At 39.0% G+C, this 18,936-nt stretch overlaps 1 protein-coding gene across 1 annotated transcript in view; it reads right to left on the bottom strand.

Annotated features, from left to right (window-relative positions):
- ptprjb.2 (protein tyrosine phosphatase receptor type Jb, tandem duplicate 2) overlaps positions 1 to 18,936 on the bottom strand; it is a 50,772-nt gene that overhangs the window by 8,929 nt on the left and 22,907 nt on the right. Inside the window, exons 5-19 of the mRNA XM_084733681.1 lie at positions 18,357 to 18,611; positions 16,054 to 16,308; positions 13,752 to 14,006; positions 11,581 to 11,841; positions 10,126 to 10,386; positions 8,858 to 9,130; positions 7,695 to 7,955; positions 6,489 to 6,752; positions 6,132 to 6,386; positions 4,632 to 4,895; positions 3,555 to 3,818; positions 3,211 to 3,462; positions 1,902 to 2,180; positions 1,534 to 1,797; positions 86 to 352 (exon numbers count right to left, since the gene is read on the bottom strand). Of these exons, the coding sequence (XP_084589807.1) occupies positions 86 to 352; positions 1,534 to 1,797; positions 1,902 to 2,180; positions 3,211 to 3,462; positions 3,555 to 3,818; positions 4,632 to 4,895; positions 6,132 to 6,386; positions 6,489 to 6,752; positions 7,695 to 7,955; positions 8,858 to 9,130; positions 10,126 to 10,386; positions 11,581 to 11,841; positions 13,752 to 14,006; positions 16,054 to 16,308; positions 18,357 to 18,611 (3,930 nt within the window). The remainder of the gene's footprint in view (positions 1 to 85; positions 353 to 1,533; positions 1,798 to 1,901; positions 2,181 to 3,210; positions 3,463 to 3,554; positions 3,819 to 4,631; positions 4,896 to 6,131; positions 6,387 to 6,488; positions 6,753 to 7,694; positions 7,956 to 8,857; positions 9,131 to 10,125; positions 10,387 to 11,580; positions 11,842 to 13,751; positions 14,007 to 16,053; positions 16,309 to 18,356; positions 18,612 to 18,936) is intronic.

The following is an 18,936-nucleotide window of genomic DNA, read 5'->3' as shown; positions in this document are numbered from 1 at the left end:
CTTCCAATACATCCCCATATCTCTTACACACCAGACCTTTCATTTCATTTCATACAAATGTAATTATAATCGTCACAAAGCCTACTTGTGATGCCTGTCGTGCAGTTAAGAATCGCAGGAGTGCTGGGTTCTCCGCAGCTCAGAGTCGTCACAGACAGGCTGTATTTCGTGTTGTGTTTGAGGTTGGACACAGTATGATCACAACAGGTGTTTGTCGTGTTGATGATCTCGTTATCGTTTACAGTGACCCGGAAGCCAGACTTGTTGCCTTCGGGAGCGGACCAGCTCAGGATGACCTCTGCGTTTGGTTTGTTTGGACCTTCACACTTTAAGTTTGTCACTTGGCTCGCATCTGCAGCATAAAAGACAAGTGAATGTCAGGGAAACACATTGCACAAACAACATTTGGGAATACTGACCAAACATATCTGTCATAAACCAGAATTTGATTAACTGTCCAGAGGATTCACTCTTTGATGAATAAATAATTTGGTACCTCTTTACAATAAGACTACCCCAGGGATCTGCAACCTTTACTCTCACAGGAGAAAAAAGATATTCATGGAACCACAAGTACTGAATTCCGTATATTCCTCTGAGAGAAAGCTGCAGGCCTACAAATACGATAAGTGGACAATGACAGGGAGCCACTGGAAAGGGTAAAAGAGCCACACGAGTTGCAGACCCCTGGTCTACCTTTATAGATTTTTGAAGATTTATAATTAGGTTATTAATTGGCTTTAAACACTTAAATCATTAACAAACAACAATGAACAAGATATAACTGTTTTCATGCACCGATGTGGGAAAGATTCACTCACTGCTTATTACTGATTAATCTTATTAATGACTTACTAACATTTATAACTGACAAAAGGGAGCCTTATTTTAAAGTGTAAAACCTATCACCATTTATTAATGACTTATTTCATATCAGCATCTGTGATAATAAGGAGGACGGCTGCTCACAGCGTTCTGAGAATGTCAGGGTAAACAATACTGCCAAAGCCTTAACGTATGAATCTGGTTATTTGGTATGTAAATCTGATATACCAAACGAAACTTTCTGATGATAAAGATATGCTGATTGTGGATAAATGCAGTGACTTGTTAACAAATTTCTGATGAAGGTGACAGGTATAAATGTTGCTGATGGAGAAGACAAAGTAAGCTAAGTAAACAATGATATCTGAGGGTTAACAGTACTCATTAATGTGGGCTCACTATTTGGCAAGCAACAGGTCACTGCTGCCCTTTTTATCTAACATGTTGTAGTATGACAGTGTTTACAACCTAATCAATAACCTAATTATAAAACATTTATAAATCAGGGTAGTCTATATAGTAAACTTGTACCAACAATTCTACATAGCGACTGTATTCTTATTATATAACGCCTTAAAACTCAGAAAGCAACACTCCTTTTAACCTGAGATCACTCCTAAAATAAGATTCATATGAGCACAGTTGAAAGACAAAATTATCTAGAAAATATCTGAATCTGAATATGAAATCAGTCTGTTATGATCATACTTGTGCAGCGGGAAATCCATTCTGGATGACTCTTTGTCCCATCAGAGGTCTCTGTGGTGACACTTAGGTGATAAGGACTGCCAGGCACCAGGCCATGGATTATATAATTTGTTTCCGGAATTACGACGCTCCTGAGTGTTTCACCTGAACCTTGCCAGGTCAGATTGTAACGATAGTCTCCCTTGTGTTCTTTAGGTTTGTCCCACATGACCGTGATGCGTTCTTCTTCTGTAGAAGCTTTGAGATTCTTCACACTAAATGGTCCTGGTTATTTAAAAGAGACGTGACAGGTGTAAATGTTGCCAGACATTACAGATGGAACATAAAAATGCTTTCACATTGCTCGGGTACAGAAATAAAACCCTTACTTGTGGTTACAGGGGCGATGTGACCCATCTTACTCTGGAAACCCATGACACCCACTGTTGCTATAAAGATGTTGTAGGAAGTTCCAGAAAGCAACTGGTCAAAAGTATGTTTGGTGCTGGTGCTGGTGCTGGTGCTGGTGCCGGAGACTTTTCCCTGGGGCGATATGTTCAACCAGTAGTGGAATAATGCCCCGGTCATTGCAGGAGGTATCTCCCAACTGATGTCAATGGAGCTGTTTGTCTTCTGCAGGATCTTAATCGGCCCAGGAGGATTCGGGACTAGAGGGGGGGTGTAAATACAGAATGTCAACAAACAGAGTAACATCAGTCTAAAAAATCATCAACTGCTCACTAGAATATAAAGCCCTAAAGGGTCAGTCTGATAGTGTTGCATGTTTTTTTTTTTTTATTATTGTGTATAAAACACAAAGATTTATTGGAAAAGTGGTTCCCAAACCTTTTCCTTAAGGGTCCTCTTTTCTATCATGATGTCCCCTATCTAGGTGATTTATTTGTATATTTCATATTCTATTCAATGCATAACAATAAGAGTACAGAATAATTAACTGCACAACCCAAATAGTGAATGCAATAACTGCAGGAAGTTTGAGTAAAAAGACAGATTTGGATTAATTTTAAGAAGAAGAAGATTATTTCCTCTGAATATTACATCAGAGATGATCTTCCTAATATTTTTAGTAAGTTTATATTAAATCCTCTGTCAGTATTATGTATTTTTAACATTTTTAGCATCATACATAATTAATAGACTTCTTTTTTTACTTATTCAGTGTTTCTTTTTCCTGATGCTTGCCAATTGTGCTATTAGCTCTTTGACTGTCTACTATTAGAATGCAGGATGAGGTTGTTTAGCAGAGAGTGACAGCACCTTGAATGTTTAGGTCTTTACTGTGCGCTTATGCTGTTATGATTTTTCTTATATATTAAATAATTATCTAAACTTTAAAAATAAAAATTTCATCTAGTTGTCTTCGCAAAAATTAATGAAATGCTCAGATATAGGCCTACAAAAACCAAAAACAAACCAAAAAAAGTTTTCTGACACCCCTTAAAATCAAGAATGCTTTGCAACTTCCTATGAAGCTAGGGCGACCCCTAGGGGGCGGGTCACTATTACAAGATGGCAGCGCTCATATCAGGGACATTTTGGCTTCATTGTTGTGCAATGGGAGGAAGAGGGCATGTGTCGTCCATCTTTATCTGCAGTTAATGTTCGATTCATTAACTATAAATTACTGAATATGAAACCAATGAAAACTTTAAAATGTAAATAATGTATCATACTTACAAGTTGCATTAGTAATGGATTCAGATGTTGCATTAAAGGGTCCACTAAATGTGGTTACCACTGCCGTGTAAAGCCTTCCAGCAGATAGGTCCTCAAACAGAATGGAGGTAGAGTTCGGCCCTTGTGGAGTTAGGGAAGTGCCGTTCAGAAGAACCTCATAACGCTCCACGTTCCCAGGAGGTCGGGTCCATGACACCAGGATTGAACTATTGGAGCCTTGGCTGGAGATTTCTGGCTGCACCGACTCAGGCTCTGTTGATGTGCAGAGGAGAAAAGGTTTAAGCTGATAAACCTGCTTGTCAATTTGAAAACAAAGAAACAGAAATGACAGGTAAGAGTCTTACTGGTGTACTGAGAGGTGCAGTCTGCTGCCCCTTCAATACCGTCTGCTGCCCTGACAAAAACACAGAGGGTGCAGTTTGTCCCAGGAGTGAGCTCTGAGATCACTGTATCCTCTCCTGTGAGGGTTTCATTATTTGTGTCTCCACAGCCTGTAGTCTCAACCCGATATGTGTACTCATTCTTGTACTCCAGTGGTTTCGTCCAATTCAGATGGATAGCAGTTGAGTTTAAGGTTTCAGCTGTCAACTGTGTAATATTAAATGGACCTACAAACAGAACAGAAAGTAGTTTCAGTAACAATTTATAATTACCATCATTAATAAATGGTGTACTGATAGTACTTGAAATGTTAATAATTATTTCACTGTTACCAAACAACAAACATGATTTGCAAACCTTCATACATAGAGACATGGACCAGATATTTGTGATGCTTCATACAAATATTATTTGGTTACCTATCATAAAGTTGCAACTGATGATTATAAAAAACCTTATGTACTACGTGACTATCTGAAAGCAAACCATGATCTTTTCCTAACCCCAACCAAGTAGCTGCTGTGTTTTTGTTTTTAAAGTTTACCAGGACATTGAATATATTATTATGGCTAATCTGACCACCCTGCAAGCGCAAAACATCGCTAGAGGGGGACCTACATGGTAAATGATTAATAAATTTGCACGCTGCATCTATAAACATGATCAGGATGGCCATTATAAAGCTGCAACTGATGTTTATAAAACTTAACAATTGCTTAATAAAAGATTTATAAAGCATAGACATTATTTGGATGCTTGTTAAAAATAACAATAACCAACTCAACTTAATTAACAATCAATTTACTATTTATTAATGATGGTTATTATAAGCTGTTACTTGGGATTCTTAAAAATAAACATAAAGCAGAATTCATATCTTGCCAGCCTATCAAAAAAATGGAACACTTTCCTCCATACAAAGGCTATAGAGAAAGCTAAAACTTTAAGTAATAAAGAGAAACTAAACTTGTTTAATTGTTATTTACAAAGGTTGTTTTCCACAGTGTACAGACACCATAGTGGACAGGACATATACATACGTGTAAAGTAAGACACTGTCACAGATTCTGCCCGAGTGCCATCTGCTGTCTGTGTAGTGACAGTGAAGCTGTAGTTGCTCCCAGAGACAAGTTCTCCAACCGTGATGGTGTTGGTGTTACTGGCTGTTTCAGATTTTGAAAGAGATCCGCCGAATGTCTGCACAAAATATGAATAGTGAGATTTGACGTCCGGCTGCTTCCACTCCAAGGTCACTGCATCTGTGGTGATTTCTGCATATCCCAGCTGTTTTACAGGATACGGCCCTGAGAAAACGAGACAGATGAGACCATGGATATGCAGAGCAGGTGTGTGTTTTTTACACATTATATTTGGGAATAATACCATAAATAAAATCTGTGTGCTTTGTTTTTTTAATTTTGTTTTTCTTCTGATATGATAATGTCCACCCAGGCTCACTAAGAAGTTAATATCTTTCAGATTTTCTACACATCAAGGATACTGTCATGATAAAAAACTAAGATTAAACTAATAACCAAAACCACAAAACTCAAAGTTCACATTTCTATATACAGTAGTGGAAAGAGTATTCCGATCATTTACTTTGGCACTAATGCCACACTGTGGAAATACTCCACTACAGAAGTATCAAAACTAGAAGTACTAATTCTGCACTAAAATGTTCCCTGCAAGTGTTACTGTAAAAATGATGTTTTTGGATTAACATTACTGTTGAATAAATGTGTATGTTTATATTCTGATGGGCAGTTTAATCTAGTGTAATTCATCATATTCATCTGTGAGGTAAATATGTCTGTGAGAGCCACATATCTCTAAAATGTCAACTTTTTTATTTAGTTTAAGAAGTATGAGAATTTCATCTTTCAATTTATCAGATCAATTCAAATTCAACATCACCAAATTTGGAGATAATGGACAGGAAGGGTATGAAAAATCTGAAAAGCAACTAGTAGCTAATGCTGTCATACAAATGTAGTGGAGTACAATATTTGCCTCTGAGATGTGGTGGAGTAGAAGTTACATAAAATGGAAATACTAGGGTAAAGTACCTCAATTTTGTACTTAAGTACAGTAAGTTAAGTTTTGTTCTTTCGGCTGCTCATGTCAGGGGTCACCATAGCAGATGATCTGCTTTTTGATGCCCTTCCCAATGCAACCCTCCCCATTTATCTGGGCTTGGGACCAGGAATGTAATAATGGTAATGCAATGGTTTATGAATCCCCCAGTGGCTGGAGAAAAACCCAGGACACAGTGTCTCGCCCAGCAACAAAATGTGGGCAGGTGGAGATCGAACCACCAACAATGCTCTAACACCTGAGCCGCAGCCATCCCAAGTACAGTACTTGAGTAAACATATTTTTACATTCCACCACTGGATTTACATTAAAATATAAACTAGAAACCCACAAAAAATGATTGAAATAAAAAGTAAAATAAAAACAAAAAAGTCTTGAAAATAGTAGCATAGTTAATAACATCCACATCCTGGAGTGATTGGGAGTATTTTAATCATACTCACTGGTGTAGTTTTCTGCGTTCACTGGTGTGCTCTCATAGTCCAACATGCCTACAGTCACAACAGTAATATTGTAGAGGCTTCCAGACTCAAGGCTGTCCAGCAGGAACCAGTTGTTTTCTGTCAGACTGGTGCCTCTGAAGCTGGACACGCTGAAGTTGTACTGCTGATGGTCCATGTCCTCTGGAGGGGACCAGGTGAAGTTGATGGAGTTCACAGTCTGAGACTCTGCCGTGATGGAGCCAGGAGGGTTGGGAACTGAACAAGAGGAGGAAAACCATACAGGAAAAATACATGAAATATATTGCACATATCATTTGCACAGACAGGTGTCTAATATATGATGTTACTGTAACTCACAAGTTGCATTGCAAACTCTTGTACTGTTACTCTCCGAAGGTCCACTCTTGGTGACAATCACTGCACAGTAAATCACTCCTGGTTTCTGGTCCACAAACAGAGTATTTAGAGTCCTGTTGTTCAGACCTGTGTTGCTTTTCACCAGCTCATTGCCTCTGTACAGCAGGACAGTGTAGAAGTCCACCTGCCCAGACACAGGTGTCCAGCTCACTGACAGGTTAGCAGTGTTTCCAATGACTGTGATGTTATTGACTGATTCAGGGTCTGTAGAAGACAATGTAATAAACATTTAGCCTAAGCTAATGAACACATATTAAATTAACTTCAAGAAATTTAAGATAATAAATGTACTCTGAATAAAATCACAGAGAATAACTACTGAGAGTTCATAGAGAGAGAGCGAGAGAGAGAGAGGGGTACAGCAGTTACAGCTCTATGGAATGTGAGTTTTTATCATGTGAGTTTTTGCATCCAGGGGTATAGGTGTAATGCTTAAAGGGTAAGTGAGAACAAGCCCTTCGTTGACAAGAGAGATATATTCATTATAGAGTACATGTTACGCGTATGAGGGCATTCAGTCTCATTTGTGTTACATTCCTGTGGTACTCAGCCTGTGTGTTTTACAGTGTCCTCTGTGGCTCTGGAGGGAGCTTTCCAAAGTTTGAAAAAATAACCCTGATGATGGGCACAAGACTGAAAAAGCCTGTAGTGGAGTTATGTGGGCATGTAACAGGAAGGGAGGTAAAAAATAAAAAATATAAAATAAATTACTCTCACAATTAATATCCCTGAATAGACATACCTTCATTGTACTGTATTGTATTTGGACCTGTATTGTATATTTATTTTCTTGTTTGTCTTCCTTGCATTTTCTTCTTTCTACACAGCATTTTAACTTTTAAAAAAAGTCTCCAGTGTATATTGCATAATTAGATCCATGTCAAATGTAATAAAATTAAACTTAAAATTGTGTCTTCCTCTCCTGCTTGGATTTTGACTCTTTTTGTTATATATGTCACTCACATGTCCACCAACTTTAATAAAGTATAATACTGAATTGCTAGAGTGCCAATTTAAAATAATAAAATATGACTGAGTTTCAGCAGTCCAGTGGATAGTGCCACTGATTGCAATGTTGATGTAAATCCATATTTTTAGCTGGCAACAATACAGAAAAAACTCATCTCAGAAGCTTTGAAAACATACTTGTGTAAATCGACTCTCTTTCCACTTCGGACCTGACCCCGTCTACGACTGTAAACACCTCGAAAGTGTAAAATTTCCCAGGGTCCAGGTTGAAGAAGGTGTAGTTATTCATCATAGTTGAGTCATTCTGAACCATCATGCCGTTCTGAAGCGCTATCACCAGGTAGGAGTAGGTGGACTTATTATCACTTTGGTGCCACGTCAGTTGGATGACCGTTGCGTTCACATACTCCATTGTGATGTTAGACACTGCGTTGGGCCCTGCAGTAAATACAGTAGAGCATTATGTAAGACCACAGACCACAGTAGAAAAGGGAATTTTACATTTTTGTGCTGTCCTTAATAGTTGTGAGTAAATCAGCTGTTTCAGCAGTGTCTAAATGCCTTACTTGTGTAACTGAATGTCTGTTCCACTGTGGATTCACTTCCTTCTGCTGCTATTGTTGTAACATTGATTTTGTATCTTGTTCCTGGTTCCAGGTTTGGTACAACAGCAATGTTACTGCTGACTGTGGTGTTAGACACTGCTCCCATAGTACCGTAGGTTTGAACCAGGTACGTGTAATATTGACGGGCCCCCTGTGGGTTAGACCACTTCACTTCTACTGAGGTGGTGGATTTAGGGCTGGCTACAAGGTTCAACACAGGGTTGGGCACTAGGAGAATGACAAACAAGACAAATGTTAATCAAAAAGTAATTTAACAGGACCTATCGTGGTCATAGTGTGGTAGATACACATTATGCAATATTGTTTGTTCTACCTCTACTGAAATAAAAGACCTGATAATAAAAAAGGAATTACACAAGAAAAGATTTATGTCACATATAGCACATTTATAACTGAGCCTTCCTAAGTCCCGGCCCATTGCTCTATGCTCCAATAAGAGTTGAGCAAGCTTGGTAACTCAACCAACTTTCTCTTTTCATGTAAAAAAAATTTACACCATCAGTCAGCTAATATTAGCAAAATGCTAGCTAGCTAGCGATTGATGCAGATTAGTAAAAAGTTGACTGAGGTACCAGGTTAGCTCAGCTATTAAGGCTCAATATGTTGTTATGTATATAGTGCAGTGTTGAGACAAAACAATAGGTTGTTTTACAAATATTACAAGATGCACTAAATTAATTCTCATGTCCTTTGGTTTCTGCCTGTTGTACTTACGGGTGAAAGTAGAATTGTGGACAGGCGTGCTCCTTAGATTTTGGGGTCCAACTGTTTCTACAGTTATATTGTAGAAAGTTCCAGAGGAGAGTGGAGACAGAGATATCTGACTGTCTATGGTGTTTTTATTTTGTACTTGGCCATCTTTCGGCTGGTAGGTGATGAAGTAGCTGATGTTTGGAGCACCAACCATCAAAGCAGGAAGGTCCCAATTTAGATTGAGTGAAGAGTTTGACCTCTCCCCGATGATGATGGGATCAGGAGGTGTTGGATCTAAGAGAGATGAATAGCAGGCACATACACACACATCTATGATTTTAGATTTCTTGCTAAAAAACATACTGTCAAATGGGGAAGTGAAACACCTATTAGTTGCAAAAGAACATTAGCTTTTTTCACAAAATATCACATAAAGATTAAAGGGACACATCGCTCAAAAATCAAAAATATAGTTTTTCCTCCGGCCTCTAATGCTATTTGTCCATCCATACTGTTTTGGTGTGAGTTGCATAGTTTTATTATCCGTGGAGGTTTCTGTCTTCTCTCCAGTATGAAACTAGGACTATGGAACTAGATGGCACTAGTCCTGTGGTACTCAAAGATTTGAAAAACGCAACATTTGTGTATCTTTCCAGAAATCATTCTGCAGTAGAATCTATCAGATTGTTCACAACAGGGTCAGTCAATTAACTTGACGAAGGCCTTGAGGCCAGGGGACAAATATGTATTGTGATTGTGGGGTGTACTGTCCCTTTACATCAAAGTAACTAGTAACTTGAACAGTACTAGTACTCATACACAAGAAAGTTAGTTAAGTCTGATTGGTTTTAATGGTTTAAAGTAGTTTAAAGGACCAGTATGTTGGATTTACTGGCAGTGGTTCACAGATTGCAAACACTTCGCCTCAGCCTCCCATTCTAAGTGTGTAAGAAAACCTACAGTGACCATGAAGTTGGGCTTTGGCAGAAACATGTCAATGCAACATGGCAGCTTCTGTGGAATAGGGCTGGCTTCCTCTGTAAATATATATAGCTCACTCTAAGGTAACAAAAACACAACAAATTTTATTTTTAGGCGATTATACACACACATACTTATGAATATTATATTAAATTTCTGTAGTCCTGTAAATTTTACACACTGGACCTTCAAAAAAAAAACTACATTTACTTGCAGAACATTATCAGACATGTAACTCGTATATTGAGCTGCACAAGATGTAAAAACGAAATGATGAAAACAATTACAGAATAGAGTGTTGAACTTACACGTGGCAAGTGAAGACGGGTCAGATGTGGCACTGTAGGGTCCAGCCACAGCGGTCACTGTGATGACATATATTCTCCCCGGATTTAAACCGGTAAATTTGGCTGTGGTGGCTGAGGTTGTGCTGCTGCTGAAGTGGTGCAATTCCACATTTGAGATATTCGAAACATAGTGATCAACCTTCCCAGACGGCAAAGTCCAGTCAATGCTCAGGTAATCAGTTCCTCGTGTCGATATTGTGATATTCACAGGCTTCTCAGGCTCTATACAATAAAGAAGAGGAAGTTGTGAGAAAACATAATATTCATTCATGATGACTGAAATAGCATAAAGTACATATATTTGCTATAAATACCATTTTAACTTAATATTAGATAATATAGATTGTTATAATATGTATAAGAAATACAGTCGGAAGTTGCAACTGGATCAACATTAATAATACGCAATACTTCTAATAAATAATTCCTACATTTCTAAACATGAAGGTCTAATGTTTAAAATGGTGCCAACATACAGACAGAGAAACACAATTACCTTTAACTTTGTATTAAACGATATTAGCCAAACACTACTTGGTCATCTAGGGCTAATTATTGTTTAATATACAAATTATTTTCTTGGTTAGTCGATTAACCATTTGGTCTGTAGGATCTTAGAAAAAAAGTGATAAAAAACTATCATTACAATATTTGGGAAATAAACAGTCCAGAACTTCGTTTCTTACAGTCAGAAAAAACAAAGAAAAGCGTCAAACTGTCACAACAGAGGAGCTGACCTCAGAATGGCCCTTGAGCAATTAATCAAATATCAGCATAGTTGCCAATTACATTTCAAGTAATTGATTAATCCACCAAAAACAGAAGTGACTTCAGGATTTTAACCTTTGATTCTCAAACTGTGGTATTTGTACCACCAGTGGTTCTCCCTCTAGTGGTACAGTAAATTATGAATATTTTAAAACATTCAATCAAATTATTACAATTTTTCAAAAATATATATTAAAGGAAATATTTAAACTCTGAGATCACTGAAATATAATTTAAAATGACTTTTTTTCTGTAATATTTTTGTTTTAACAGGATCGTACAGTCACATTCACGCTCGTATCACGCACAAACATCATCCATAATTTGTTACAAACTAAACTGTGATGGCCTTACTGTGAAGACAGTGTGGCTGACACCAGTATACAAAAATAATATTTTTATTAGGAATAACCCTGCCTCCTGCATGAATTGTTCATAGCTGAATTGTGTCGGCCTGTGCTACTTTAAAGGTCAACCATAATTTGGAGGTGGTACTTGGAGAGCCTGATATTTTCTGAGGTGGTATGTGACGTAAAAAGTTTGGGAAACACTGCTCTAAACTGTTTGTAGGAGGGTTTGCTGAAACAAAAATGCACTTTTCCCAAATTATTATTTTAAAAGGATTTTTTTTTGGAAGGATGGACCTACTTGTGAAGGTAGTTGTTGACTTTATTTCTCCTTGGTTTTCAGGATTTTCAGCTACAGCAGCCACTATGATGTTGTGCTTAAACCCAGGCTTTAAACCTGTGATAGTGAAGGAGGTTTCATGTGTTGTCTTATTAAGGGAGATCTCTTCTGTAGTCCACTGAACTATGTACCCGGTAGCATTGCCAACTGGTTTAGTCCAGTTCAGAGACACAGTCGTTGTTGTGACTTCAGTGACACTAAGGGACGTGACCGCAGCAGGTTCTGTGAATACAAGTAAAACACAAGATGACAGGAATACATCCTCTGATTTTCTAGCACCATGTGTAAATGGGAACTTCCTGAGTGACATTTATCACAACTGTGCGTATGTAATTAGGAGATGTTAAACACAGAAAGTGCAGCTTACTTGTGACTGAAGAAAATGTAGTACTCTCTCCGCTTGTCTGATTGTCTCCAGCGACAGCAATGATTGTTATTGTGTAACTAGTACCAGGGATCAGGTCTGACAGCACAGCAGAGGAATCATTTGTGTATGTTGTCATCACTGCTCCACCATTATCCCACTCCACTCTGTACAGGAACACCTCGCCAGGAGGTGCTGTCCAGGTCAAAGAGATGGAGGAGGTGGTTGTGGACACATCATGATTCCAAATTTTCCCAGGTCCTAAAGAGGAGAGGAGAGGAGAGGAGAGGAGAGGAGAGGAGAGGAGAGGAGAGGAGAGGAGAGGAGAGGAGAGGAGAGGAGAGGAGAGAAAAACAGCAAAAAGTAAATAAACAAAACAAACCTTCAAATAATCCTCATGAAAGAAAAGCAAATAATTTTAATTTAAAAAAAAAGGGTTTGACTACCATCATCAGCAAAATCATCTGTTGATTATTCAGAGTCAGAACAAAGATCCAGCACATTACAACTCTGCGGTAACTTACTTGTATGTGGAGTAACAGTGGTACTCTGTCCTTCAGTAATGTTGTCACCTGCTACTGCAGTAACAGTTAAATCATACTGGACACCAGCAGTCAGGTCAGTAATGTTTATATATGTTTGAGTCACAGTTGCACTCTGATTGAAATCTCTGTGACTCCACTGTACTCTATAGAAAGAGCTATTTCCATCTGGCTCAATCCACATCAGAGATATAGATGAAGTTGTGATATCAGTGATGTTGAGGTTCCTGACTACGTTAGGTTCTGTGAGCGACACAGGGGTGAACGAAATGGAGAAAAGATGACAGTGAAACATACTTCGTCGAGCACAAAGCACAGGAAAAACAACAGAAAAACAAGTTCAACATGAGACATGAAAGGCATTATACTGGACATGAAAATATTACTGCCCATCTTACTTGTAAACAGTGAAACTGTCTTTGCCTCTCCTAAAGTTTTCTGATCTCCAGCCACTGTCATGACAGTAAAAGTATACTGTTCTCCTGCAGTCAGCTCAGAGATGTTTAGATATGTTTCAGTGACATTCTTGACCCAGCTGTTGGTTTCATCACTCCACTGTACTCTATAGAAAGAGCTCTTTCCCATTGGTTTAGTCCAGTTCAGAAACACAGAGGATGTTGTGATTTCAGTGACAGCGAGGTTTCTGACTGCTTCAGGCTCTGTGAGGGAAAAGGTGTTATATGGGGAAAGTTGTATTTTATTTGTTTAATCATGCTTTGTGCATCTCTATCTTGGATCTAGTCATGTCTTATTTGAGTCAAAGTCATAATAGAAGCAGACTCAGCAACATTGGCAACTGCTTCCACTCTGCCGGAAGTTCATCCAGGGTAATCTTTAAAAAGTGACCATCTGAATTCTGATATAACAGACAAAAAGCAGTTTGACATGAAGATTTCTCTGTATCATCGAGCCTCTAGTCCTAAAATAAAGGTGTGAGACAAACAAAAAACCCAGACATTTGCTTCACAGGTGAGCTCTCTTGTAATCATCACAGTACAATACAATGACAGCATCACAGTATCACTGCAGACAGTCTCCTCTGAAGTATCTGACGTAAAAATGGCATATCCAACCGTGTCAAACCATACTGAGGACATGTGTCATCAAAAATGTCCAGAGCTACAACCCAAGGAGGTCAAAGCTGAAATGACTGCAGAGAGTCCTCTCCACTACGTGTCCACAGCAGACTTCCTGACAGTATGAACCACATGTAAAAGCTCACTTACTTGTATGTGGAGTAACAGTGATACTCTGTCCTTCAGTAACGTTGTCCTCTGCCACTGCTGTAACACTTATTTCATACTGGACACCAGCAGTCAGGTTAGTAATGTTTACATGTGTTTGAGTCACATTTTCAGTGACACTTCCATCACTCCACTGTACTCTATAGAAAGAGCTATTTCCCACTGGTTCAATCCAGTTCAGAAACACAGAGGATGTTGTGATTTCAGTGACAGTCAGATTCCTCACAGCTTCAGGCTCTGTGAGTGCAGGAAAAATGTAGGATGAGGGAGGAATTTAGAAAATTTAGAGCTCACAAAAATACCACAATCAAAGAACAACTAACTGTGGCAAGTACAAATCCTACAATTTCCTGTTTCATGACAGGAGAGCACAGTCGCTCATCCAAAAAAATACAAATGACAAAAAGCTGCAATTTCAAATGAAACCAAATTGCATTACTTGTGACTGAGGTTAACGTTTGACCATCTCCGCTTGTCTGATTGTCTCCAGCGACAGCAATGATTGTTATTGTGTAACTAGTACCAGGGATCAGGTCTGACAGCACAGCAGAGGAATCATTTGTGTATGTTGTCATCACTGATCCACCATTATCCCACTCCACTCTGTACAGGAACACCTCGCCAGGAGGTGCTGTCCAGTTCAAAGAGATGGAGGACGTGGTTGTGGACACATTATGATTCCCAATTTTCCCAGGTCCTAAAGAGAAGAGGAGAGGACCAAACCAAGTGGTACATTTTCTGAGTCAAATCTGTAGCGCTTTGTGTTATTGTGTTTTAAATAATCCCCATACATCCATAAAATGTATATTAAATGTAGTTTGATCAACTTTTCCATCTTCTGCTCTTAAAAAAAGGTTATTTGTTTTAGTGATGCAGTAGTTTCCCCTCAGTATATAGGAGAGTTACAACATCAGAGTAAAGATGAGGCACTGTCATCAGTAAAAGTCTAATTTATCTTACTTGTATAGTGAGAAATCTGAGCCTTTTCACTTTGTGTTTTGTTATCTCCCGCCACTGCTAAGACAGTAAAATTGTACTGCACTCCAGCAGTCAGCTCAGTCACATTTATTTCTGTTTCAGTGGCACTGACATCCAGATTAGTTGTTTCATGATTCCACTGTACTCTATAGAAAGAGCGCTTTCCTTCTGGTTCACTCCAGTTCAGAAACACAGAGGACGCTGTGACTTCAGCAACAGCGAGGTTTATGACTGCTTCAGGCTCTGTGAGTAACAGAGGCATGGACGTAATGGAGAAAAAATGACAGTGAAACATAATTTATCTATCACAGGGCACAGGAATAACACCATCAGAAGAATAAGTTATATAGTTTGACTTGAGAATCTGCTATTATATTTACTAATGGGCATGTAATATTAAATGAAGAGAGCAAAGTACTGCCCATCTTACTTGTAAACAGTGAAACTGTCTTTGCCTCTCCTAAAGTTTTCTGATCTCCAGCCACTGTCATGACAGTAAAAGTATACTGTTCTCCTGCAGTCAGCTCAGAGATGTTTAGATATGTTTCATTCACTCTGTCACTCTTAGTTGCATCTCCATCAGTCCACTGTACTGTATAGACAAACATCTGTCCTTCTGGTTCAGTCCAGTTAAGAGACACAGAGGAAGTTGTGATCTCAGTGACACTGAGGGTCCTGACTGCTTCAGGCTCTGTGAGTGGCAGAGGGGTGATACGGCAAAGATAATAAGAATTACCATCTTAGTTTCGCATGTTTGCATATTAACATTTACCAATGTACAGCTGAGGCTAATGAGAACATTATTAGTTTAGCATGTAATAAGCCATAAACCAAACTATCGGACAAACTGAAATCTTGATCCAATGTTGGTGCTAAAGGAAAAGTCAGAGGATCACTAAACTTAATAAGATTTATCCTGACGGGGGCACAAAGATGTGTACAAAATCTCCTCAAAACCTCAGGAGACTATGAGTGTCTGTGCAAAATGTCATGGCAAACCATTAAGTAGTCGTGGAAATATTTCTGTAAGTGGTGGACAGACCGACAGATGGACATTAACATACCAAAAGTCATGGCCCTGCTTGGCTAAAAGTGGCATATCCATCCGTGTCAAACCAAAACAAATGCTCTTGAAATCTGCATCATACTGAGGACATGTGTCATCAAAAATGTCCAGAGCTACAACCCAGATCCAGAATGTTCAGTGCAGCTGAGGTCAAAGCTGAAATGACTGCAGAGAGTCTCTCCACTACGTGTCCACAGCAGACTTCCTGACAGTATGAACCACATGTAAAAGCTAACTTACTTGTATGTGGAGTAACAGTGATACTCTGTCCTTCAGTAACGTTGTCCTCTGCCACTGCTGTAACACTTATTTCATACGGGACACCAGCAGTCAGGTTAGTAATGTTTACATGTGTTTGAGTCACATTTTCAGTGACACTTCCATCACTCCACTGTACTCTATAGAAAGAGCTATTTCCCACTGGTTCAATCCAGTTCAGAAACACAGAGGATGTTGTGATTTCAGTGACAGTCAGACTCCTCACAGCTTCAGGCTCTGTGAGTGCAGGAAAAATGTAGGATGAGGGAGGAATTTAGAAAATTTAGAGCTCACAAAAATACCACAATCAAAGAACAACTAACTGTGGCAAGTACAAATCCTACAATTTCCTGTTTCATGACAGGAGAGCACAGTCGCTCATCCAAAAAAATACAAATGACAAAAAGCTGCAATTTCAAATGAAACCAAATTGCATTACTTGTGACTGAGGTTAACGTTTGACCATCTCCGCTTGTCTGATTGTCTCCAGCGACAGCAATGATTGTTATTGTGTAACTAGTACCAGGGATCAGGTCTGACAGCACAGCAGAGGAATCATTTGTGTATGTTGTCATCACTGATCCACCATTATCCCACTCCACTCTGTACAGGAACACCTCGCCAGGAGGTGCTGTCCAGTTCAAAGAGATGGAGGACGTGGTTGTGGACACATTATGATTCCCAATTTTCCCAGGTCCTAAAGAGAAGAGGAGAGGACCAAACCAAGTGGTACATTTTCTGAGTCAAATCTGTAGCGCTTTGTGTTATTGTGTTTTAAATAATCCCCATACATCCATAAAATGTATATTAAATGTAGTTTGATCAACTTTTCCATCTTCTGCTCTTAAAAAAAAGGTTATTTGTTTTAGTGATGCAGTAGTTTCCCCTCAGTATATAGGAGAGTTACAACATCAGAGTAAAGATGAGGCACTGTCATCAGTAAAAGTCTAATTTATCTTACTTGTATAGTGAGAAATCTGAGCCTTTTCACTTTGTGTTTTGTTATCTCCCGCCACTGCTAAGACAGTAAAATTGTACTGCACTCCAGCAGTCAGCTCAGTCACATTTATTTCTGTTTCAGTGGCACTGACATCCAGATTAGTTGTTTCATGATTCCACTGTACTCTATAGAAAGAGCGCTTTCCTTCTGGTTCACTCCAGTTCAGAAACACAGAGGACGCTGTGACTTCAGCAACAGCGAGGTTTATGACTGCTTCAGGCTCTGTGAGTAACAGAGGCATGGACGTAATGGAGAAAAAATGACAGTGAAACATAATTTATCTATCACAGGGCACAGGAATAACAAAATCAGAAGAATAAGTTATATAGTTTGACTTGAGAATCTGCTATTATATTTACTAATGGGCATGTAATATTAAATGAAGAGAGCAAAGTACTGCCCATCTTACTTGTAAACAGTGAAACTGTCTTTGCCTCTCCTAAAGTTTTCTGATCTCCAGCCACTGTCATGACAGTAAAAGTATACTGTTCTCCTGCAGTCAGCTCAGAGATGTTTAGATATGTTTCATTCACTCTGTCACTCTTAGTTGCATCTCCATCAGTCCACTGTACTGTATAGACAAACATCTGTCCTTCTGGTTCAGTCCAGTTAAGAGACACAGAGGAGGTTGTGATCTCAGTGACACTGAGGGTCCTGACTGCTTCAGGCTCTGTGAGTGGCAGAGGGGTGATACGGCAAAGATAATAAGAATTACCATCTTAGTTTCGCATGTTTGCATATTAACATTTACCAATGTACAGCTGAGGCTAATGAGAACATTATTAGTTTAGCATGTAATAAGCCATAAACCAAACTATCGGACAAACTGAAATCTTGATCCAATGTTGGTGCTAAAGGAAAAGTCAGAGGATCACTAAACTTAATAAGATTTATCCTGACGGGGGCACAAAGATGTGTACAAAATCTCCTCAAAACCTCAGGAGACTATGAGTGTCTGTGCAAAATGTCATGGCAAACCATTAAGTAGTCGTGGAAATATTTCTGTAAGTGGTGGACAGACCGACAGATGGACATTAACATACCAAAAGTCATGGCCCTGCTTGGCTAAAAATGGCATATCCATCCGTGTCAAACCAAAACGAATGCTCTTGAAATCTGCATCATACTGAGGACATGTGTCATCAAAAATGTCCAGAGCTACAACCCAGATCCAGAATGTTCAGTGCAGCTGAGGTCAAAGCTGAAATGACTGCAGAGAGTCTCTCCACTACGTGTCCACAGCAGACTTCCTGACAGTATGAACCACATGTAAAAGCTCACTTACTTGTATGTGGAGTAACAGTGATACTCTGTCCTTCAGTAACGTTGTCCTCTGCCACTGCTGTAACACTTATTTCATACTGGACACCAGCAGTCAGGTTAGTAATGTTTACATGTGTTTGAGTCACATTTTCAGTGACACTTCCATCACTCCACTGTACTCTATAGAAAGAGCTATTTCCCACTGGTTCAATCCAGTTCAGAAACACAGAGGATGTTGTGATTTCAGTGACAGTCAGATTCCTCACAGCTTCAGGCTCTGTGAGTGCAGGAAAAATGTAGGATGAGGGAGGAATTTAGAAAATTTAGAGCTCACAAAAATACCACAATCAATGAACAACTAACTGTGGCAAGTACAAATCCTACAATTTCCTGTTTCATGACAGGAGAGCACAGTCGCTCATCCAAAAAAATACAAATGACAAAAAGCTGCAATTTCAAATGAAACCAAATTGCATTACTTGTGACTGAGGTTAACGTTTGACCATCTCCGCTTGTCTGATTGTCTCCAGCGACAGCAATGATTGTTATTGTGTAACTAGTACCAGGGATCAGGTCTGACAGCACAGCAGAGGAATCATTTG

Source organism: Lutjanus erythropterus, chromosome 13, assembly GCF_056507025.1.
Source record: "Lutjanus erythropterus isolate fLutEry1 chromosome 13, fLutEry1.hap2, whole genome shotgun sequence".
Lineage (NCBI taxonomy): Eukaryota > Metazoa > Chordata > Actinopteri > Lutjaniformes > Lutjanidae > Lutjanus > Lutjanus erythropterus.
Note: the sequence above shows the minus strand (reverse complement) of the source record. Positions and strands in the feature narration are given on the sequence as shown.